Genomic DNA, 19,849 nt, shown 5'->3' with positions numbered 1-19,849 from the left:
TGTAAATTCTTGACTGCATTGTGGATTTTTTTTTTGTGTACATGTGTGTATTCACTACCTACTGATGAGTGGACGAGTGCCAAGCTTTCGTGCATTGAGAAGGCAGTATAGCTTGCGCTGTATACATTTCAATAATACATAGGACTGCACTGAATGTCATGTATAGTACGACTTATGGCCAATGGATTGCTGATTTGTGTAGATAAATTGCACGCGCCATGTGGTTTTTTATTATTGCGGCACCCCTTGAACAACAAGTACGCTTATTGCGAGTATAGTATTTTTTTTTTTGTAAATACTGCATACTTTGCCCAAAGAATAATAAAAACTTGCAACAAATTTTATGTATCTGCCTTATAAGAACCATTGTGAAAGTAGTACTGTTTATTGTTGTGTTCCAAGATATGTATTAATGAGATTAAACCGTGCTTTATTACCATATATGCCCATGTCCTGCATATGGACGCTTCTTGATGCACTCTAAGATCGCTATTTCGTTAGCCGATGAGTATGCTACCTACAGCACATCAGCAGGCCTCATTGAGGCCTGCTTGATGTGCTGTAGGCAGCGCTAGTCATCAGCTACAGAAATAGCGATGTTAGAGCGCATCAAAAAGTGTCCTACACTCAGGCCTCATTATAACAAAGTCACTCTGCCACGAAAGTAACTTCGTATATCCGAAAATTCGTTATAAACGTTTATTTGTAACACTGTAGCTATGACAAGACTATTCTTCATTTACTTCGTTATAAACCGATAATTCGTTATATCCGTGTTCGTTATATCGAGTTTGAGTGCATATGTAGGACACTGGGCATATATGGGTTTAAAACTGACAGTTCGCTCGAAGTGATATGCCATGCATGCACCTATAGTAGACTTATGACAGCCGGACCCCTTTAAAGAGACAATTGAGTACAAGAGACACCAGTGTGCCTACACCGAATAGGGGTTGATCAGAAAATGAGAATTTGGTACACTGCTTATTAGAGACCCCTCATATAAGGGACAAGAACTGCTTCCAGGTGCATTATAAAAGGTTTCAACAGCGAACCTCAACAGAATGAATTAAATGGTACTTACTGGTTAGGAATTAAACATCTCAAGCTGAGAGAGTTATATGTAAGAATAGATAATAGCATGAAGAAGGCATTCAGCAATTCGTAGGCCCTCTTGCAATTATCTTGCAATTATTGGTACACTTAACCAAATGAATCCAACAGACAATTAGGCAAGGGAAAGCATAGGGGACATGAATTCCTATTTCTGTAGTGTGTTAATTATGACAAATTGAAATTAGAGTAGACGACCACTTTAATTCCTTTCAATTTATGTAAATTAATACACTACAGTTAAAGAGGACAATGCTTTCCCTTGCCTTATTGTCTGTTGGGTTCATTTGTTTGTGTCTAACAAAGAAACGAGCCCCTAGAAAAGATTACTTTGTTCATTGCAACTATTAGGGCAGATAGCGGGAACGTTGCCCTCCAGTAATCGGTGCGAGGCTTAAAGGGGCACTGGAACGTCTTTTCAAGTAATCATCAAATCGGCTCACTATGAGAGTGTAATGTCTTGAGAATCTCTTGCTGCAAAGATTTTTCGAATGCGTCGAGCATTAGCAGGGTTCAGGGATTTGTTGCAGCCTCCAAGTGCCTTGTCTCCTCTTTTGTCTCGACACAGCTTTGTAGACTGTGCGTACAGATGTTCTCTGGCTACACTGGGAAGGATGACAAGAGGCCAGGAGGCTGCGTCAATGCGTAATACCCCTGTCACATTGGACGTTTTAATGTCATTCGAATGGAATGACATTCGCATCTAATGACATTATGCGGCTGCTACACAGTGATATTTAACGTCATTAGAGACGAATGACTTAAGCAATCAAATGAGTTCGAAAAACACATTCGCTGTCGAAGTCGAACCGAATGTATAGTTTCTACACCAGAGACTACTTAAAATGTGTCATTTAGTATTCTCAATTCGACACGCATTCGTGTAAACATGCTATTAATGTTGCTTTTTTAAAGGCGTCTGTGATTTTAATGAGCACAGGCGTACGGAAGGCTGTCGCAAAATGTTTTTACTCTCCACCTCAGTGGCGTCTGGCCGCCAGCACTGTCAGCCATAATGTAAACAGACGCCTGTGTGCATGTATCTGCAGCGATGGAATGAACTCCACGAGCGCACTGGACCGAGGTGGAGATGTTTACTCTCATAAGGCTATGAGAAGAAGCGTTTCGTTGAAAGCTGTTTTCCCGCATGGACGCGTGTGAGACCGCGTTTTGAAAGCAAACAAACGCGGAATACTCTTAGTTTCCGTCAAATCTCTTCTGGCTTATGCGCGTTCCTTGCAACGCTAAGTACAAAGCAACTAAATGTTTTACTTGCTGCACCTTAGCGTCGTCGTTCAGCGGTACTACAGTGCCTAGAATAGCGGTACTGCCATGTCAGCCATTCTATCGGCTGTGGCTACTGGCTAAGCGTCGTCTTGGCTTATGGTGGCCAGATATCCTGCGATATGAAATTTTTATCAGTGTTTATATAGCGATGCGGCTTCCTAATGCCTTTTAAAATAAAAAACTTCGCTTTCATGCCACTCTACTGTACCTTCCTCAACTTTTCCAGCCATTTTTTTTTAATTAATCGACATTGATATCATACGAATGACATTACTTTTTCCTGTGTAGCACCGCCACGGATCGAATGGCACTCGTTGCGCCGAATGACATTCGAACCTAATGACATTAACACCTCCAGTGTGACGGGTATAACACGGCCGCGCATTTTAGACGAGCCCTGCACTAGCACACGGCAACACCCCATGGCAGCTGCGGTACCTACACGGCACTACAATAACCGTTGTGCCAAGGCCTGGCCAAGCTTTGCGGGAACCTGGTGTGCACTGGCTTTGTCCTGCGTCAGCTTAACCCGACGAATAGTAGCCAAATCCAACAGCGCATTCTGAAGCAGTTCCAACCGACTAAAAATTAAGTGATGTCTGCCAAGGCGTGTAGTTCGCGAGGCGCATAGGAGATAGAGAAAGCGTGCTCTAGCAAACGTACAAGTGGTTTTGTAAACGAAGTGCATCGACAACTACTGTTGTACCGGGCTCAGTGCAAGATGTTAGCAACTCAGGTATGCAGTCTTTGAGATAGCACGGGTGTAGTATGTCTGGCGCTGCCTCGCATGAACATGGGAGGAAACAAAACATTAAGCGGACGACCAGAAGTGCGCAAAGACCAGTTACTTTTGGGTGCTTTAGGAGATATGAACATACATATTTTCTATTATTGAACTCTGTATGATAGAAGTATTAGGATGTTTTCGCAATCATGAACTCAGCCAATGGCCGTGGTCGTCCCTACAGCTACATATTGCCGAGAGGAGAGCGAATGATCTTCAGTGGTCCTGAAACTGAATTGTAAATTCCTTGCTCCATGCAGCGATACTTGGCTCGCACAGTCACAGGAGCCTTCAATACAGATCAGCAGCATTTTCTGACTAAGTTCAAAAAGTGTTACTGGGTCCTTTTGAAAACTGTGTGTGGCCACTCTTTGTAGTAGACAAAGCTACTTGCTAAGCAAATTCCAAAGTGTAACTACTACAAAAAATACCAACAGTGTCGGTTCTTAGCAGATTGAATTATTTTGATAAGAATCGCACACTTTATGGGAAGCCGAGATGTCCACAGGGTTTCTTATAGAGGGGTGTGAATTATTTGAAGGATTGGAGCTCGTTGTCGTCCGTGTTCCGTTCATGTGTTTTTTTTGCGCTGCAGTGTGCCAGAATTATGTACCAACAAGCCCAACTCGACACTTTAATTGGAGCATCATTAAAATAATACATTTGTGGTATTTCGGAGTGACTTCATATTCAACAATATCAAACAATACCTTCGGTCCAAAAATCATACTGAAAAGAATGTCTGATCCTGTGCCTTTCGGTTAGTGCGTCACCGGTCAACAAATGATTACAACTTGACCAAGAACAGGAACACCACAGTGGTAGCCAAAGGAATGCACCAGCGAACAATACATTTCCATGCATGGTAAAAAAAGTAAAATATTTCGCTACAACAGCTAATAAGAATAGATGAAGAAAACAGTGCATCACCCACTTCGGTTGACATCAAAACTTTTAATGTCAAACTTGACCGACTTCCAGATGCCGTGGTGAACATCGGCCAACAGCCAGCAGGCCACTGCTTTACTAGCTGCTTTTTTTCTTTCGTGGATGACACGTTCTTTTGCAGCCCAAGATGCACTCCCTCGCAGAAATGTTACGCAGAAATTTACAAGGCATATGTACAGTTTTACATGTATGAGATCTACTTGTCGGTGTAATCTTCTAGAATGTCCCCCATGTGGTCGTTGTGCTTCTTGAACGTCTTTGCCCTTTTCGACGACGGCTTCTTACGCTTCTGGCAACGTTCTGTGAAAATGAGAGCAAAAAAGCAACATCTGCAAACAGCCATCCACAAGTTCGTTCAGTCAAGCTCGGTGAGACAGAGAGTGCCTTAAGGATAAAGTCTTCCGTAAGATAAAGTGCGCTTTACTGTTAATCCACACATCGCACACACAAGTTATATGTGGTTTCTGTAATACACCTGGTTGGAAACTGCTTTGTGTTCCTTAAAACGTACATTACAACGAAGCAACAAATTAGTTTAAACTGATAAATTATACAATGAAAACTCTAGTATTGTTACTTTCACCACTACAGGTTAATAATAGATGAGAAGTCAATGCCAAAAGTCCGCTTCTCAAATTTCCCGCAGAAATCTACGATTGTGACGTCACAAATTTCAGTGTTTTTCTTTTATTTTGGCCATTGCCTCAACGAAATTTCCTGAAACTTGTATTTTAAGTCATTGGCTTCCTCGGAAGACAGTGTGTACTTCATTTTTACCAAGTGGAAACTACACAGGCCCTAGTAGACACCACCAAAATCTATGACATCACAGCGACTGGTGCGAGAACTTTGAAACTTTATTGATTCGAACATTCCATCATTTGGGATGCCGAGGGCCGAGATCAAAAAGCCTCTTCACAGGCTTGACTACGACTACGGCCCCGTACAAAATTATGTACTTCAAGGTGGCATTGCCAGCAGCACTGGCGTAGCCAGGGGCGTTAACCCCCCCCCCCCCCTGTAAATTTTCAGTTTAGCATGTTTATCTATATATATACACGCATGCATACAAATGCATGCATGTACATCAAATATGGTAAAGGGCCCCCTCCCCCCAATTTCTGGTTATGGCACTGGCCACCAGCATTTTCTTTTTGCACGTTTTCTCAGTTACCAAGCATCTTCTCGCAGCAAACGTAGTGTTTTAGTATTGTGCAGGAGTAATTTGCTAATACAAGAAAAACGTTTTTTTCTTTAGTGCCCCTTTAACTTAATGCAGCATTTTTCTAAATGCAGAAGTATCGGCAAGCAACAGAGCTTTTTCCTGACCTATTTGGCCAGATATACGCAATACAAGAATTTTTTTTTCCACATCTAAAGAAATAAGGCCAGATAAAGCTTAGCCCAGATAAGGATCATAGTCCAAAACACCCAGGCTAAGAGCACGGCACATGTGTGTAACACGAATCTCATCCACTCATAGCCCAAAGATTAAATTACTGTTGAAAACAATGCCGCAGCATATGTCCAGTTGCAGCAGGTCATCTATGTTTACTTCATGAACTGTATCAACTTACCACTTTCTTGACACCCATGTCCTGCATAGATGTGATGCCCTGTTTCTGCAAGTACTCCTCGCTTCTGATCATCTATACCTTCGACAGCAACGCTCTCCAAAGCTTCTGGAACTCTGGACAATGACAGGTAGTAGAATGAGGAGTTCCGCAGACACCACTCGTCTGTTGCAAACAAATAGCATTATAGAAGCACACCCTCCATTGCTTAATAAACAAACTGTTGTGTGAACAAGTCTTTAAAACTGAAACTTTAAAAGTAGGAGGGTGCGAATATTCGAAATTTCGAATATTTTTCGAATAGTGTTTGCTATTCGATTCGATTCGCACTGGAATTTTACCATTTGAACTATGCGAACTTCCCAAAAACAAATACAGCCAACGTCCGATAAAAAGACCCCTTCAGATTTTCAATATGCTGCACCTCATCACACTCTGGTATTGCGGCAAAGCTGCATTTCAAGCTCCGTTACGGTCGAACTTTGCCAAAAGACAGTCAACGTCTGATTAGAAGTGGTCCCTAAATTTTCAATATGCTTCACCTCATCACACCCCAGTATTGCGGCAAAGCTTCCTTTCAAGCTCCGTTACGGTCGAACTTTGCCAAGACACAGTCAACGTCAGATTGTAAGTGACCCCTTCAGATTTTTAATATGCTGCACCTCATCACACTCTGGTATTGCGGCAAAGCTTCCTTTCAAGCTCCGTTACGGTCGAACTTTGCCAAGACGCAGTCAACGTCCATTTGAAAGTGGTCCCCAGATTTTCAGTATGCTTTACCTCATCACACTCCCGTATTTCGGCAAAGCTGCCTTTCAAGCTCCGCTACGGTCGCAAATGTAAACTCAAGAAAACGCTGGTTCCAACATGGAGATGAAAGATGTGGCAGAGGTGGGGGCTCAATTAATTCTGTTTTGGACCTGAAATTTGGGCAGAAAGTCCGAAAAATCGGACGCCGAAGCTTTTTAACATCCAAAATTTTAGATGTTCTTGTATATCGACGTCTACGAGGCAGACTTGGAACTCCGGACTTGAAGGGAGCACACCCTTGTCCGCCTCATCAGTTGGGCTTCCCAGAAAATGAAACAGGAGGAGAAGCTGAGGAAATGGCATCTTTGCCTATCACGTGTAAAGTGTTGTCGGCAACACTTTGGTTGCACCAAATGGTGTACATAAATACAATTCGGCCTCTACATTGCCTCATTCTTGATAAGACAACTATAAAACACCACCCCGCCAGTGCTTCATCAACATAGCGAAAAGAAACACTTTCATCTTGCTATCTCAAAGAATATGCTTAGATATCCTCTCCAACCTTTTTTTCTGCAATTTCGCTTTGAAGTATTCGAAAAATACTCTAGAAATATTCAAGAAATATTAGAAAAATATTCGATTCGATTCGCACTCACACTTCAATATTCGAATTCGCTTCGCACCCAAAATTTCGCGTATTCACGCAGTTCTATTTAAAAGCAAACAATTTTCTTTCCACAAGTGATCTTAAAAACAACGCGCAACATGTCCTTACTCGGCGCTTACTATGTGCAATACTCTTGCCACGGTATTCTAGATTTTGTTAGGGTGGCCAGAATTGCAAAAGTTTTTTTTTTTTCTGCACCAAATGGGCCGTACAAACAGAGCATGTTATAGTGTCAAAGCAGCCAAACACAGGAGGCAGTAGTGCTTTGATCTTATCAGTAATTTGCACCACCCTCGATACCCACTATTCCCGTAAGAAAAAAAGAGCTGGATAGGTCATCTGTGTGAACAGCATGCCTGCCATGATGCTTTGACAAGTTTCTTTTATGGTAATTTCTGAGCACTCCAGTTACCCTTCCCTGCGGACAAGCTTAATCTCTTCCTTGTTGCGATTTCAGGATGGGGGTGAATGAGCTAGGCATAAATACAAATGCTAAGGAATGAAGTTGATACTTCAACAAAGATGACCCCCCTCCCCATGCTGAAACATTCACAAGACTGACATTCCTAGTTCAATGACTTCTCAATCCTTCCAACCTTTATCTTCTTTCAAAGTTCCATTTTCTTTGGATGGAGAGAGAAAGATGAGAATGTGGGAAAGGCAGGTTGCTTAACTGGAACTGATACATCTGGTTTACTACCCTACACTAGGGGTAAGGAGAAAAAAAGATAGAGTGAAAACTTGAGGGGATACTGAACAAAACTTCTGTCGCCGTGAATTTCACCCAAACTAAAACATTGGGTGGTGAAATCAGTAGACACGACCTTCATTTCAGACAAAAACTAGCAGAAAATAATGAATTTAATGTGTTTTTCACAAACTGCTGTGTCTAGCGGCCACGCCGCGAACTAGATAGAGGAGGTGAAGTCGAAAGACACTGGAAAGTGGCATGCCAACAACGCCAGCCATCGCCCATGTCACTCGACCCACTCATCTCCTACTACGGTTCCTAGAACCACTATGAATGGCACCAGTGGCGAACAATACTTCTGTGTGGAGTAAAGCTCCGAAAAGGTGGGGCACATCTTAGCACCCTTCTGGAAGGGAGAGAGTGGGATATAAAGGAGAGGTGGAGAAAGGGAACTAGTACGACAGGCAAACGTGCACCTCGCATTTGCCGCAGTGACTTTGACATCACGGTGGCGTGCAGCAGCCGCGCGCTGTCAATCCTCCAAAAATACAGCCAACTGTTAAAAAATATGGGAAATAAACTCTGTTTATCGGAACAGTCACATCTTCCAAGTAGAATTTTGATGATTTCGTCATTTTTTCCTATTTTTGTTCAGTAACCCTTTTAGGACGGAGAAAAGCGTGCAGCTTACCTTCGTCAACACTAAACTGCAGGGACTTGTCATTGTAGAAAAGCACCTTCTTCTTGTCGACGGGGCGCACCACATAGATGACGCTGTCGCCCAGCACCTTGAGGTGGCGTTCCACATTGGGCAACGACTCCTGCACGTCTTCTAGTAGCACACCCCGAGGCCCCTCTGGTCGTGTTTGTCTAGTAGCCGCAGAAGACTCTTGCGGTCCTTGAGGTTGTACGCTGGCCGGAAGCAGTACTTGCCGTCGTGCGTCACTTGAAGCTTCGGGTTGTTTTGCAGGGCCTGCGCATGGATTCACCTGTCTAGGCCAAAGAGTGCAAGCTTCCGAAGTTGCTTCAAACACATACCTCCACTCCGTGAAATGCTGATGGTAGCACAGAGGAGTCCAGAAAAAAGGATGAGTGAATTGCGACACCAGCTGACTAGATTTCAAGCCCTTAGAGTTGTAAGTTAGGTTATAAGAGTCGCCATAACAGAGGGTTGTGGTTTGGTTCTCGACTCCAACGTAAGATATGAACTTTTCATGTTTAACGTGTCCTACATTGAGGCTAATGATAAAAAGTTACTGAGCGCAAGAAAAGATGCAACAAAAAAAGGAAGATACACAAGAGATGAGCGCTACTTTTAACCCTTGTGTATCTTCCTTGTGTGTTGCGTCTTTTCTTGCGCTCAGTAACTTTTTATCCTTATGCACCAACAAGGCCCGCAAGAAGTCCTTTCAAGTCACAATGAGGCTGTCAGTCCACTGACGGCAATGGCTACCTATTGGTGGTACAATGAAAATTCATGAAAGCAAATTTTTTATCTTCAGTTGCTACAGCATCTTGCGTTTTGTGGGAAATCTAAAATGAATGAGCCACATGGCGAAAGTAGGCCACTAGCGGAGAGAGAAAGGCATCCAAGTTTCACGTGCACCTGACAATCGTGTCTGGCGTGCTAAGTTAGATGTTGGGTAGGTGCTATAGCTAGTTTGGTGCCCATATGGCATGGAATTCAGATTTCCTGTCCAGTTCTGGTTTCTGTAGCAACGGGAGGCAAAAGCTTTATACGTCTTGCAATCACGTCTTCGCTCCGATGGATAGCTGCTCTCGTTGGTGGTCCTGATGGATACGCGTCGCAGCTACTTTATCTGGTTGATTATGCCTTCCAAGTGTCTTCAGCTAAAGATTACGTATATCTTTACATATTTGCTTATCAAAGTACCCACAGTGCCTTCATAGGCTTTACAGTCGCATCACCGTTATGCAGCATACAAGTCTTACAATTGTTCATGTGGTGTACAGACTACTGGTTCAAGCATCTGAAAGTAATTACACGAAGCTTGAATTAATTTTTGTCTCCTTTTATATTATAAAGTTCAAATAGGACCAAGCGATGAAGTCTGCCTTATAAATACCAATGGAGACAGAATGTTACTTTAGGTTGAGTCAGAATGTGAAATACCTCTGTTGCCAGCCAGTGCTTTTGCCGTGCTCCGAGGTCCAGTTGGTTCGTCTCGTCCAAGATCTCTTCAAGCGACAGAGGGTGGTGTCACCTTCCAAATGCCTTGAGGCGTGCAAAAAGCGAAACAACAAAACAGCATAGATGGTCACTGTGCTGCTTCAAAACTGACCTGAAAACACAATAAGGTGTCCTTAATAACCTGAATTGGTGCTTAGTGTCTGCGTTAACGAATCATAGCTCCGAAATCGAGTAGCCCTAGAAATCTTTGTTTTGTTTCCTGAGCAACTTGTCAATTCCAGTGGTACTATACACCAGTTGAAAGTTCGTCACCCATAATGACCAACGTTCCTCCCCTGTGTAGCGGGCAAGGTTGCCACCAATACAGCAATAATGTCCAGATTACCAGAAGTTAGTCCATAATGTGTGTGTTAACAAGCTGATACTTAATAATAAATTTGAAAACTTACTTCTCATGACTCTTCCACCTCAAATTAAGCAAGAGGTATGAAATAGAGGCCAGATATAGTTTACTGTACATGCGTTATTCAGGATGTTAAAGTGCCCTGCATGCACCATAATACACAAGCAGAATGGATGATTATTGTGTGGAACAACATACACCACTAAAGTTGCAGACTTCTCCAGACAGAAAAGAACCACATAGGGCACAAGCATTGGACAACACAGAGCAGCAATGAACACTGAATGACAAAGTGGCCTACACGCACACTTTTCTAAAAAGCGTTTCTCGGTGTGTAGCATTTGCTACACATGACACCTTGGTTCGTGTTGAACGGAGTGCCTGCCATTTCCACCAAATGTCTCCTATTCACATTGTCTTCCACCTTGATCATCCAACTGTTTGAACATCTGGTACAGAGCATAACTTCCATTTTACACATGGATTCTTTCCGCCATCATGGCCAAATTGATGGCAAACAGGATAGTCAAATTAGGGTAAGTTTCTCTTTCATTCGTTTTTAATTGCATGTGTTGTGTACGCATCACGTTGCCCCTGCTGCGACGTGCCATGCGCACTGCGTCACCAATGCGTACCCCTTTCTCACCTATAAGCCCGCAGTGTCTGTGTGTGACGTACGTATCATATGATTAGAATGGATGCACTTTCTGAGCCCGTTCTTCAGCTACGAAGTGCAGAACATACTGATCATGAATTTCGACTACAGTTGTGAGCCATATTCAAGAGCAGATCCAAAGAGATTATCAGAAAAACGTATGAGGAGAAGCGTGCTCTGCTGTCAAATACATCACTGTTCACGGTTGTCAGTGCTCGCACAAACGTGCATACGCCGAGGAAAAAAAAGTTATTGCTCTGTTAATACGCAACGTTTCAAGCCTGTTTTGATAGCGCACGTGTTCTCAGTGCTTACTTGGTGACTTCAAACTTACCTTCATGTGCTTCACGATTTTTGCTAGACACTGAAGTTGTACTGCGAGCTCTCCCAGAAGTGGTCTTGTAGTTTCTACGTGTCTAAGATGAAAACGACAGAAGGGATTTTACAGTCACGTCAAGAACGTGCACGGCCAATTTACGGTATACCTTTTGGCTTTGATGGCTTGACTTTTTTTCTGTCGGTTTCGACGCCGCATTTCCCCCGCCGACGATCGCGTCGGGGGCGATTTCGGGCCTCGACGACAGGAGTGGCCATGGCCCTCTTTTGAACGCATCTCGTTCTTTCATATGCTGGTCCATCACACCTGCGGACACAGGACTCGTGAACGAAGGCAAAGAACGAACACTGATTTAGTTTCACAAGTTCTCAAGAGGTGTACTTGCGTTCGTAGGAGCCCCAGACTCCCTCTCTTAGGTGACCTGGTAAGAGTATTGGGAAGTATTTGTAGACTTACGACAGTCTTCTCTCAAATATATTTGCAAGTATCTTACCTGCGATATGACACATGGAAGCAGGCAGTGGCGGATAAACACGGCGGCCGAAAACGCCAAGGCTTGTGTCGTCTAGTTTCGTCTTTGCTTGGGTTGTTTTTGACAGCCAGGTAAATTTTATTTTTATTTCTCCCTATATTGTACGACAGTTATATATAAAGTGACTACTAAAATTGTACAGAAATTATCAGTGCTGTTAAATCGCAAGCCCCAGACAAGCTTCTGATTATCATTTTTTCCCACCGTTGTTCCCATGTTCGCTGTCTCGCGCTCTTTCGTTTCGCTGTAAATGTTTCGAGCCACTGCCGGCCGATGCCGACCGAGCATGTTCTCCCTTCGCTTTCTGCGCTTTCGGTCTGTTTGTTTTTGACCGTTTTGACCTCGTTAACGTCTTTCCTTACCACGGGGAAATTGGCCTATTTTTGTATGTTGCAATTAGAATTTTCTGTGCCGTTGCTACTAGGTTTTACAGCCCATGCCCATACAGCAAAAAGACAAATGAACGTCTTTTGAATGCTCTTTATCTTACAACAATAGAAAAACTTATTTGGCTAAGCAAATTCCTATACAAAAAAAAAATCAAAATTTTTCAAAAAAATTTTTGGGAAGGAAGCCACATCTCCAACAAACAATGTTTTTGAAATTCCGAAATACACCAAAATGTTATTAATCACAGGCACATTATTTAGAGAAATGCTAAATCGATAAGCTGTCTTTGAGTTACAAAAAAATTACTTGATGCATAGCGAAATAGTGAGTTCTGAGTTGGTCCTAGCCAAGATTTGTTTTTTTTCAAGAATAAAATTTTACAGCACATATTACATACTAAAGCAAAGTACTAAATGGTAAGTTTGAAAGGTACATTCGACGAAAGAAATGGTGCAGATATAATTATAAAAAATGACAAACACAAATAATGAAGTACGTTCACAACAACCATAATAATACTTATATCTTCAGAGTAAAAATTATGGAAAATTATGATGCAAATATTTAAACAGCGTAGTGGAAAGGAAAAACGAAAGTTTTAAGCTCAAGAACTTCTCGACTATAATTGTTCACTCAGGGTATCGTGTGCCAGCACCAAAACCGTTCGTTCGCCGTTCGTTTCGGGTTCCGAAACATGCAGCGTGGCCAGGAGCGCGGTAAAACGCTGCCTTGCCACGACTTTTGGCGGAAGAAGTCCCCGACAGCAATTTAGTCGTACTCCCAGTACAAATTTAGACGCGGAAGTTCTAATCCCCATGTACATCGGGAGTCCAAAACTTCACATCTCCTCTGGCGTCACCCTCCATCCACGTCCGTCTTTTCTCACTGTATGTTCGGCTTTTCAAGTATGTGGGCCCAAGCATACTTGAAAAGCATACTTCCGCCGTAAATAGCGGCGAAAAAATCCAGCGCTCCCTCGTCAAGCCGGATGGTTAGTTACTGCGGAGCGTCATGTCGAGGTCGATGCCCAGATGCGCGCGTCCCTCTGGGTCGGAGTCCACGCGTCTTTGTGCTAGAGGCACCACGACATGCCCATGAAGTAGACCGCTAAAGATAACAATAATATGTGGACCACAGAGCAAGTCAGCTGGCTCCAGAACACTACAAACAAAAGCGAAAGTGAAAACGAACTTCTCGCGACTACCTCTTACGTTTCCGGCTGATCTGGTGAATTCTTCATCGGACGCGAAATCCGACGTCACCACACATCGTTGTCTGATTCATCACTGCTCGGAAGTCCAAAGATTGCTCGTCGAAGCGCCGCATCGAGCGAATTTGCTTTTTTTCCGCGCGCGTCGTTTCGATGTCAACAACCATCGCGCGCTCACGTGCGCTAACACTTTGAATGCGCACGAAAGATAGCCTCCCCTGTATAACGCCCTTTAAAAATCGCCGCCTCGCGGTAAAAATGCGAACCGTGCAGAAACAGCAATTCTAGTGTGTGTACAATCGTCTAGATGGCGCTTCATGTCGAAGTGCACGGCGGTTGTTGAAAATAGAGTGACCTAGAATAGGGGGAGTGTCCAAAGCGCCGCGCGAATACATGGGAGGAGCGAGGGCCTTTTGCGGTGAACTTCCGCGCCACGGCGCTGCCGTGCCGGACCCGTGGGCTTTCTCCGCGGCGGAAGCCGCCTCAAAGCGGCGAGCGTCTGCTACGCGCGTGGTATTTTGGCAGCTATTAGCTAAAATTGCGGAGATTTGGGCAATATTTAATACTGCGTCACTGCAACATAATACTGCAGCGACTCACCATACAGAGAACGCGTTTGTTAGTTTGTGTGTTGTGAAACGGGGATTTTGTATATATCCTTTCAGCTGGTTTGTCACCGCATTGGTCCACACTTCCGTGGCTGTTTGAGGAACGCATCCTGCGCGCACTTCATCGTGAGAAAAGGCGCTTAACTTACTTTCGTGTGGAATGACGAACGTAAACTTGCTGCAGGAGAGAATAAACTGGTGATAACCAGGAGAACGTAGCACATAATGCACGTAGTAACTAGCTCATGCATGCTAACGCATTTGCACCCTTCATATCCTATCTTTTATTTCGTGCATTCGATTTTTTTTACAAGGCTTCCTCCGGCGCTCTGCTGTCTCAAGCCATTCCATGCCAAGCCGAATGTGTCAGTCGGCGTGGCCGCGGTACCAAAAGTAAAAAATTACTCGCGTAACTCGCGTCTCGTTCACTTGGTATACACGAAAATTGGCACGGAGGGGCACGAATGTACGTATGCCCAACACGACCGATAAGTCATGGCATCACTAACCTGACATGATTGCCGTTTGCGTAACGACTAACAATAATAACATGGTATGTGGCGCGCAAACCCGCTTTCTGTAGCCAAAAATAATTCTGACGATGTGTGGTCTGACAATTTGTTTCCGTCAGGTTATAAAAACGTGGTGGTCACCGATATCGATGTCAACATGTAGACTTACCCATATATTTTGAAGAACTGACCGCATAGGTAAAATGTATGCGAAAAAATTACATGAAAAAAAAAATGGTCCCTTATGCATTCGCCTGAGATTACTCGAAAACGAAAGTCATCTTTTTCGTCAGTCGATGCATTGAACCTCCCTCGCCCCTCCGAAAGCTTTCTGCACATAACGTGGTTTCGGACTGCCGACAGGATCGAAGGCATTGCAAGCTTTCTGCACCTCACCTGCTTTTACATCGCCTCCGTGATCGCCCCCCGATCACAGAGGCAATGCAAAGCGACCATGTCACGTGGTGGCGTCATCATATGACGTCACGTTGAATGACGTCATAGTGACGTCACATGTTCTGTCGACGTCATCGCGTGATATGATCTTGTGCATCAGTCGTGTTGGCTACGCGGGATACCGACGGTAAATTTTCGTGTTTGATGAGGACCTAAGGCCTTAAAAAAGACAAACCAAAGAAAATGAAACGATAACAGTGCAACATCGTGTATGCCTCACTTCATGTTACGAGCGATTACCCGAAAACAAACGTGATTCTCAGTTCAGAGCTGATTGCACGCGTCTGCGAGACAAAAGAGGCTGGCTTTACCCGTCTGGCCATCTCTTTATATCTATTCAAGAGATGAGCAGACTCACTATTTAAGTACTCCGGAGCTTCAGCACGAAATTGTCGTGGACGCTATATTGAGGTCATCAGGAAAAAGCGGGAAATTGCGGTCGGGTGCCCTGTTGGCGCGCACTCAACTGCCGCGGAAACAATTGTATTTTATGTAACTACTCGTCCACATCTTTTTGTAAAGTCTCTGAACCGGGCGAACCCTAACCTCCGAGAATCGTGAAAACATCTGAAGTTGAGAATGAGTTGTTTGAAACTGTTTTCATTTTGTATGATGAATGCTTGGAGCAATGCATGCATCTCGCGCGAACGTTCTATACTAACTAACGTTCAGCGATCCAATGCATATATATATATATAATATATATATATATATAATTATATGCATATATTATCGCACGTTGCATTTTTCAGGCTAGGTACATAAGGGATATCTGCATTTGAACAATTTTTCTGAAGTGATTGAGATATTACACTTCTATTTGTCAATGTCTTACCGTATTTTCGGTTCACAGCTTCTACAGCAAGAATGGGGGCATTTGTAACTTGTATCATGATATCTGGATATTTGTAAAGCATTTATATATTACGCCTTTTATGCAAGAACTTCTGGAATAAGGTTAGTTTAGCTGGCATTGCTTTTCTTTCAAATGTTTGCGCACGGTGAGCCTTGTTGTACGCTACCTCAGAAGCAAAAATAAGCCAACAGCATTGCGGTCGTATGGCCGTCTCTACTCTTTTTTTTTTTTCTTTTTCTTTTTGTTTCCCTTGCGTCTTCCCGGTGTGCTCAGTCCATAATAAAGAGCTATTGGAGGGCTGGAGGCTAATCAATTGTCGAATAAGCGGTGCATATGGCTAGCAAACCAGTGGCGACCATGAGTACAAAGTTCGTAGTCTGAAGCGGTCACTGCGCGCAATTATTTCAGCTGACTGCGCGTGCAATTTATTATTTTTTTATTACTCTTAATTCGTGCATGCGCGATGCTATTGCCTTACTCGTGCGAATAAGGTTTTTTTTTCGTTCTTTGCTTGTGCGTGTCCGTTTTGCGCGTTTTTACACACGCATCAACGTTCTCGAACTTTGTGAGCGGAACTAGACCACGCTGATGCCGCTTTACACGTGATTTTTTTGCATTCTGTTGTTGCCGCAGCACTAACACAACGCTTAAAGATGGGTAAGCTCCATTCCGCACCGCATTATAAAGTTAAGCAGACTTCAAGTGCCCTGTGTGGAAACGCGGCGCGAAAAACTACAGCGCGTAGCAGACGCCCCTCGCTTTCCGCGCGCTTCCCGAGCGCGCAAAGCCCACGGGTCCGGCGCAGCAGCGGCGCGGCGCGGGAGTTCACGGCAAAAGGCCCACGCGGGAGCCGGCGCTTTGGACACTCCCCCTATTCTAGGTCACTCTAGTTGAAAATAGCGGCGTGAAACAGTGCCTCCTCTATAACTTTTAGAGGAGGCACTGCGTGAAATCATCGTTCACCGGTGAACGATGCCTAGTGGCGCGGTAAGGAAAGAGTTAAAATGCTTTCGCGAAGTGCATTCAGTTGACTTCGGAAGAACAAAGGGACCGTTGAAGCTTTTACAGGATGAACACTCGTTTCAAGCCCGAGAATATACGAACCGGTGAGTATAAAAACCCATTGCTTCAGCTTTTTTTACCAATGTCTTTTTGTGGGTGGTGTCACACGGAGGCGACGCACTGCAATATTAAAATTTTCAACGTGTCATGCTCTGTCGATGAGAAATCGTGCGTTCCTTGCGGTGTGGCTTCACGTAGGAGCGAGTTGCTGAGTTTATCGTTTGATAACACAAACCAGGTCGCTGCAATAAAAAATAAGACAGCTACATAACTAACGCCTCCATTGTATCTTCGTAACTAGCCCGTATGTCAGTGCAAAAACATACGAGTATAGTCTGCCGCAGTCGCATTTGATAAGCAAGGTTTTAGAGATCTCCTTTCTCCATGTTGTCAGCTTAGGTTATTTTTACTAAACATTTAGTGCAACAAAAGCTTCACATAATTATGAGTGCACATTCACTTTAGTGTGATAAAGAAACCGTCACTATGATGAAAAATATTCTTGTTTTTTTTTTCTGCGATAACCTCCTGGCCTGACAAAGAACAGCTGTGTGCAATGGGCAAGGCACCTGCTACATGACATGCCTTGCAAAAAAGCTAGCCCAAGTGATACAACACGCATTGTAAGGTACGTTTGCATATATGTGTAACAAACTCCTGTTTACTTGTTCACTATGTTTATGTGTTTACCTTTGCAATATTTCATATACATTGATTATGCTTATTGATATCTGGTGATGTCATTACTTGTTTTTCCAGGACTGCCATGCAACGACAGGATGACTACCCCCGAATGTACACTCTGCCAGTGTGGTGAAACATGTGAACACCTGCTACAACAGGTCATCTTGAACCTCACGCTTGCAATGCTGCATTTGTGAATGGTTTACCATGAATCTCATGGAGGGGTGCTTACGATCGTCCACAAGCTTTAGCTGTCTACTGTGTCATGCAATATACACTGCAATAGCGTTGAAACTGAACACTAGCTCCATGCATTAGTTACATTACGTGGCACTGCTAAGCTCAACGACGCAGGTTTTATACCCAGCCACGGTGGTGACATTTCAATGGGGTCGAAATGCAAGGACACTTGTGTGTTTAGGTTTGCATCTGAAGTTCAGGAACAGACGGAAGCTTGAAGAGACCAACAATTTGAGAACATGAGTGCGCTTGAGCAAATGTTTCATCAAGCGTCTCATGTTCTTCAAGGCTACAACTGCGGTTGTTTTAACCCAAGTCAGAATAATCTAAGTTGCCCACTACTGTATGACTCATATCATGGTTTGTATGTGATTCATTAGAAATGATCAATTCAAAGGTAAACATATTCGACAGAAATGTGTCTGGCTGGGTAAGGTTATCAGAATAAAAGGACTCTCCACACCATGTTTAGTCTTTTGTTTTTCATTAAAAAAACTTAAAGACCGAACGGATCTCGAACGTAGGGTCAGTCTTTTTTAAATTATAAACTACATTGCAAAACGAACATCACGGCAGTGAGAGGAATTAAGTCTTTCCGACATTTAGTTGTGCCTTGTGAGACTTTACAAACTATGCTCAAAACTGTTTTGCCTTAATTAACTGTGTTTAGATCATAGAAGTTTACAAAAGATATGCCAAAGTTTTACAAGGCTGTGCTCAATTACATTAGCCTTTGCATTTATGCTCAATGAGCACCTTCAGATTATTGAGCTAATGAACAAATTGTAAATGTGACAACCACTTCTTGCAGCACAGCTACACCAAGCACGTTCACTTTGTCACAATGAGTTTTTTTTTTTCATATAGCAGAGAAACGTCCAATTGTTTGAGCACACCTACTTCTGCTGTTTGATTAAATTAACATGTCACAGTTATAGGTAGCGCCTACCACTATGAAGTGAAATTCTGTGCATTACTATCACGAAAAAAAACTAGAAAATCGAAGAGGTAATTTAAAACTACACGAACTTGACTTATCCAAGCCACACTGCAAGATTTTACACACTTCGAGCCGGAGCTTCTAGAAGGAGCAGGGAGATACATACTTCAGCTTCCAAGCACAAATATTGAAAACGTAAATAACACAATAACAAGTATGCAATACACATATATGACCTTATTTCCAGCATTGGCACAGGTGCACATCATGCCCCACCAGTTGATTTCGTGAGTGTTTGCTTGCAACAGAGTGCTCAAGTTCTATCGACATGTCTGTGATACAGAGATTGTGCTTATGGCTGAGCATTTGTTTAGTGTTCTGTGCGAGCACCAACAGAGATGTACAATGCGTGCCCAAAACTTATTTTCTTAGAACTGTGCTTCTTGAACCTGTAAGCACTCACCTTATATCTCTGTTTCTTTAGCATTCCTCTTCGCTGCATACTGAGCAGTCCGATTACTATTTGCGCCAAGAAATTCTAGCTGTAGAAACTGTGTGACTGAACTATAATGAGGAAAAAAACAAGCCTGAGACATTTCCTTCCACCTATTACCTGAATGCATAATACCTATGGTATGGCCTCACGGCCGAGAATTAATCATTTGTGCCCACCCTGTAGACACAACGTGATATCACTTATTGTAACACAGTCAAGGTGACATCACAGAGCGAAAGAGGCAGAACTGTACGCATCCGCGATTGTTTACATAACGAATTTAGCAAAACTACATTGCTCTCACTGTGCCAACTATCTGTCGGTGTAGCGCACGTTTCATTTCCGATTCCACACCATGTACTTCAAGATCAACACAACCTGGCAAGCACCGCATAGCTAATGGCAGGACCCTTGTCCTAAAGCTATGCCATACCTGCCAAGTCTCCCGGATTTTGAACGTTTCTCCCGATTGTACGGGTCATAGAGAAATCTCCGGAAA

The 19,849-nt window shown here is 43.3% G+C and overlaps 1 protein-coding gene and 1 long non-coding RNA gene across 2 annotated transcripts; one reads left to right on the top strand and one right to left on the bottom strand.

The window, feature by feature from the left end:
- Positions 1–4,267: 4,267 nt before the first annotated feature.
- Positions 4,268–10,038, bottom strand: LOC119378194 (general transcription factor IIE subunit 2-like; the record flags this gene model as incomplete). The annotated part of the gene is given in 5 exon segments (XM_049411717.1): positions 4,268–4,421; positions 5,710–5,822; positions 8,509–8,664; positions 8,667–8,790; positions 9,952–10,038. Coding segments are annotated over 5 exon segments (573 nt in total), but the record flags the coding sequence as incomplete, so codon positions are not given.
- Positions 10,039–16,932: 6,894 nt separating this feature from the next.
- LOC119378192 (uncharacterized) lies at positions 16,933–18,152 on the top strand. Its single transcript, XR_005180948.2, has 3 exons — positions 16,933–17,034; positions 17,538–17,618; positions 17,750–18,152. It is a non-coding gene; the product is annotated as an uncharacterized LOC119378192 (long non-coding RNA).
- Positions 18,153–19,849: the final 1,697 nt, after the last annotated feature.

This window comes from Rhipicephalus sanguineus, unplaced genomic scaffold, assembly GCF_013339695.2.
Source record: "Rhipicephalus sanguineus isolate Rsan-2018 unplaced genomic scaffold, BIME_Rsan_1.4 Seq728, whole genome shotgun sequence".
NCBI lineage: Eukaryota > Metazoa > Arthropoda > Arachnida > Ixodida > Ixodidae > Rhipicephalus > Rhipicephalus sanguineus.
The sequence above is the reverse complement of the archived record's forward strand: the minus strand, read 5'-3'. Positions and strand labels throughout refer to the sequence as shown.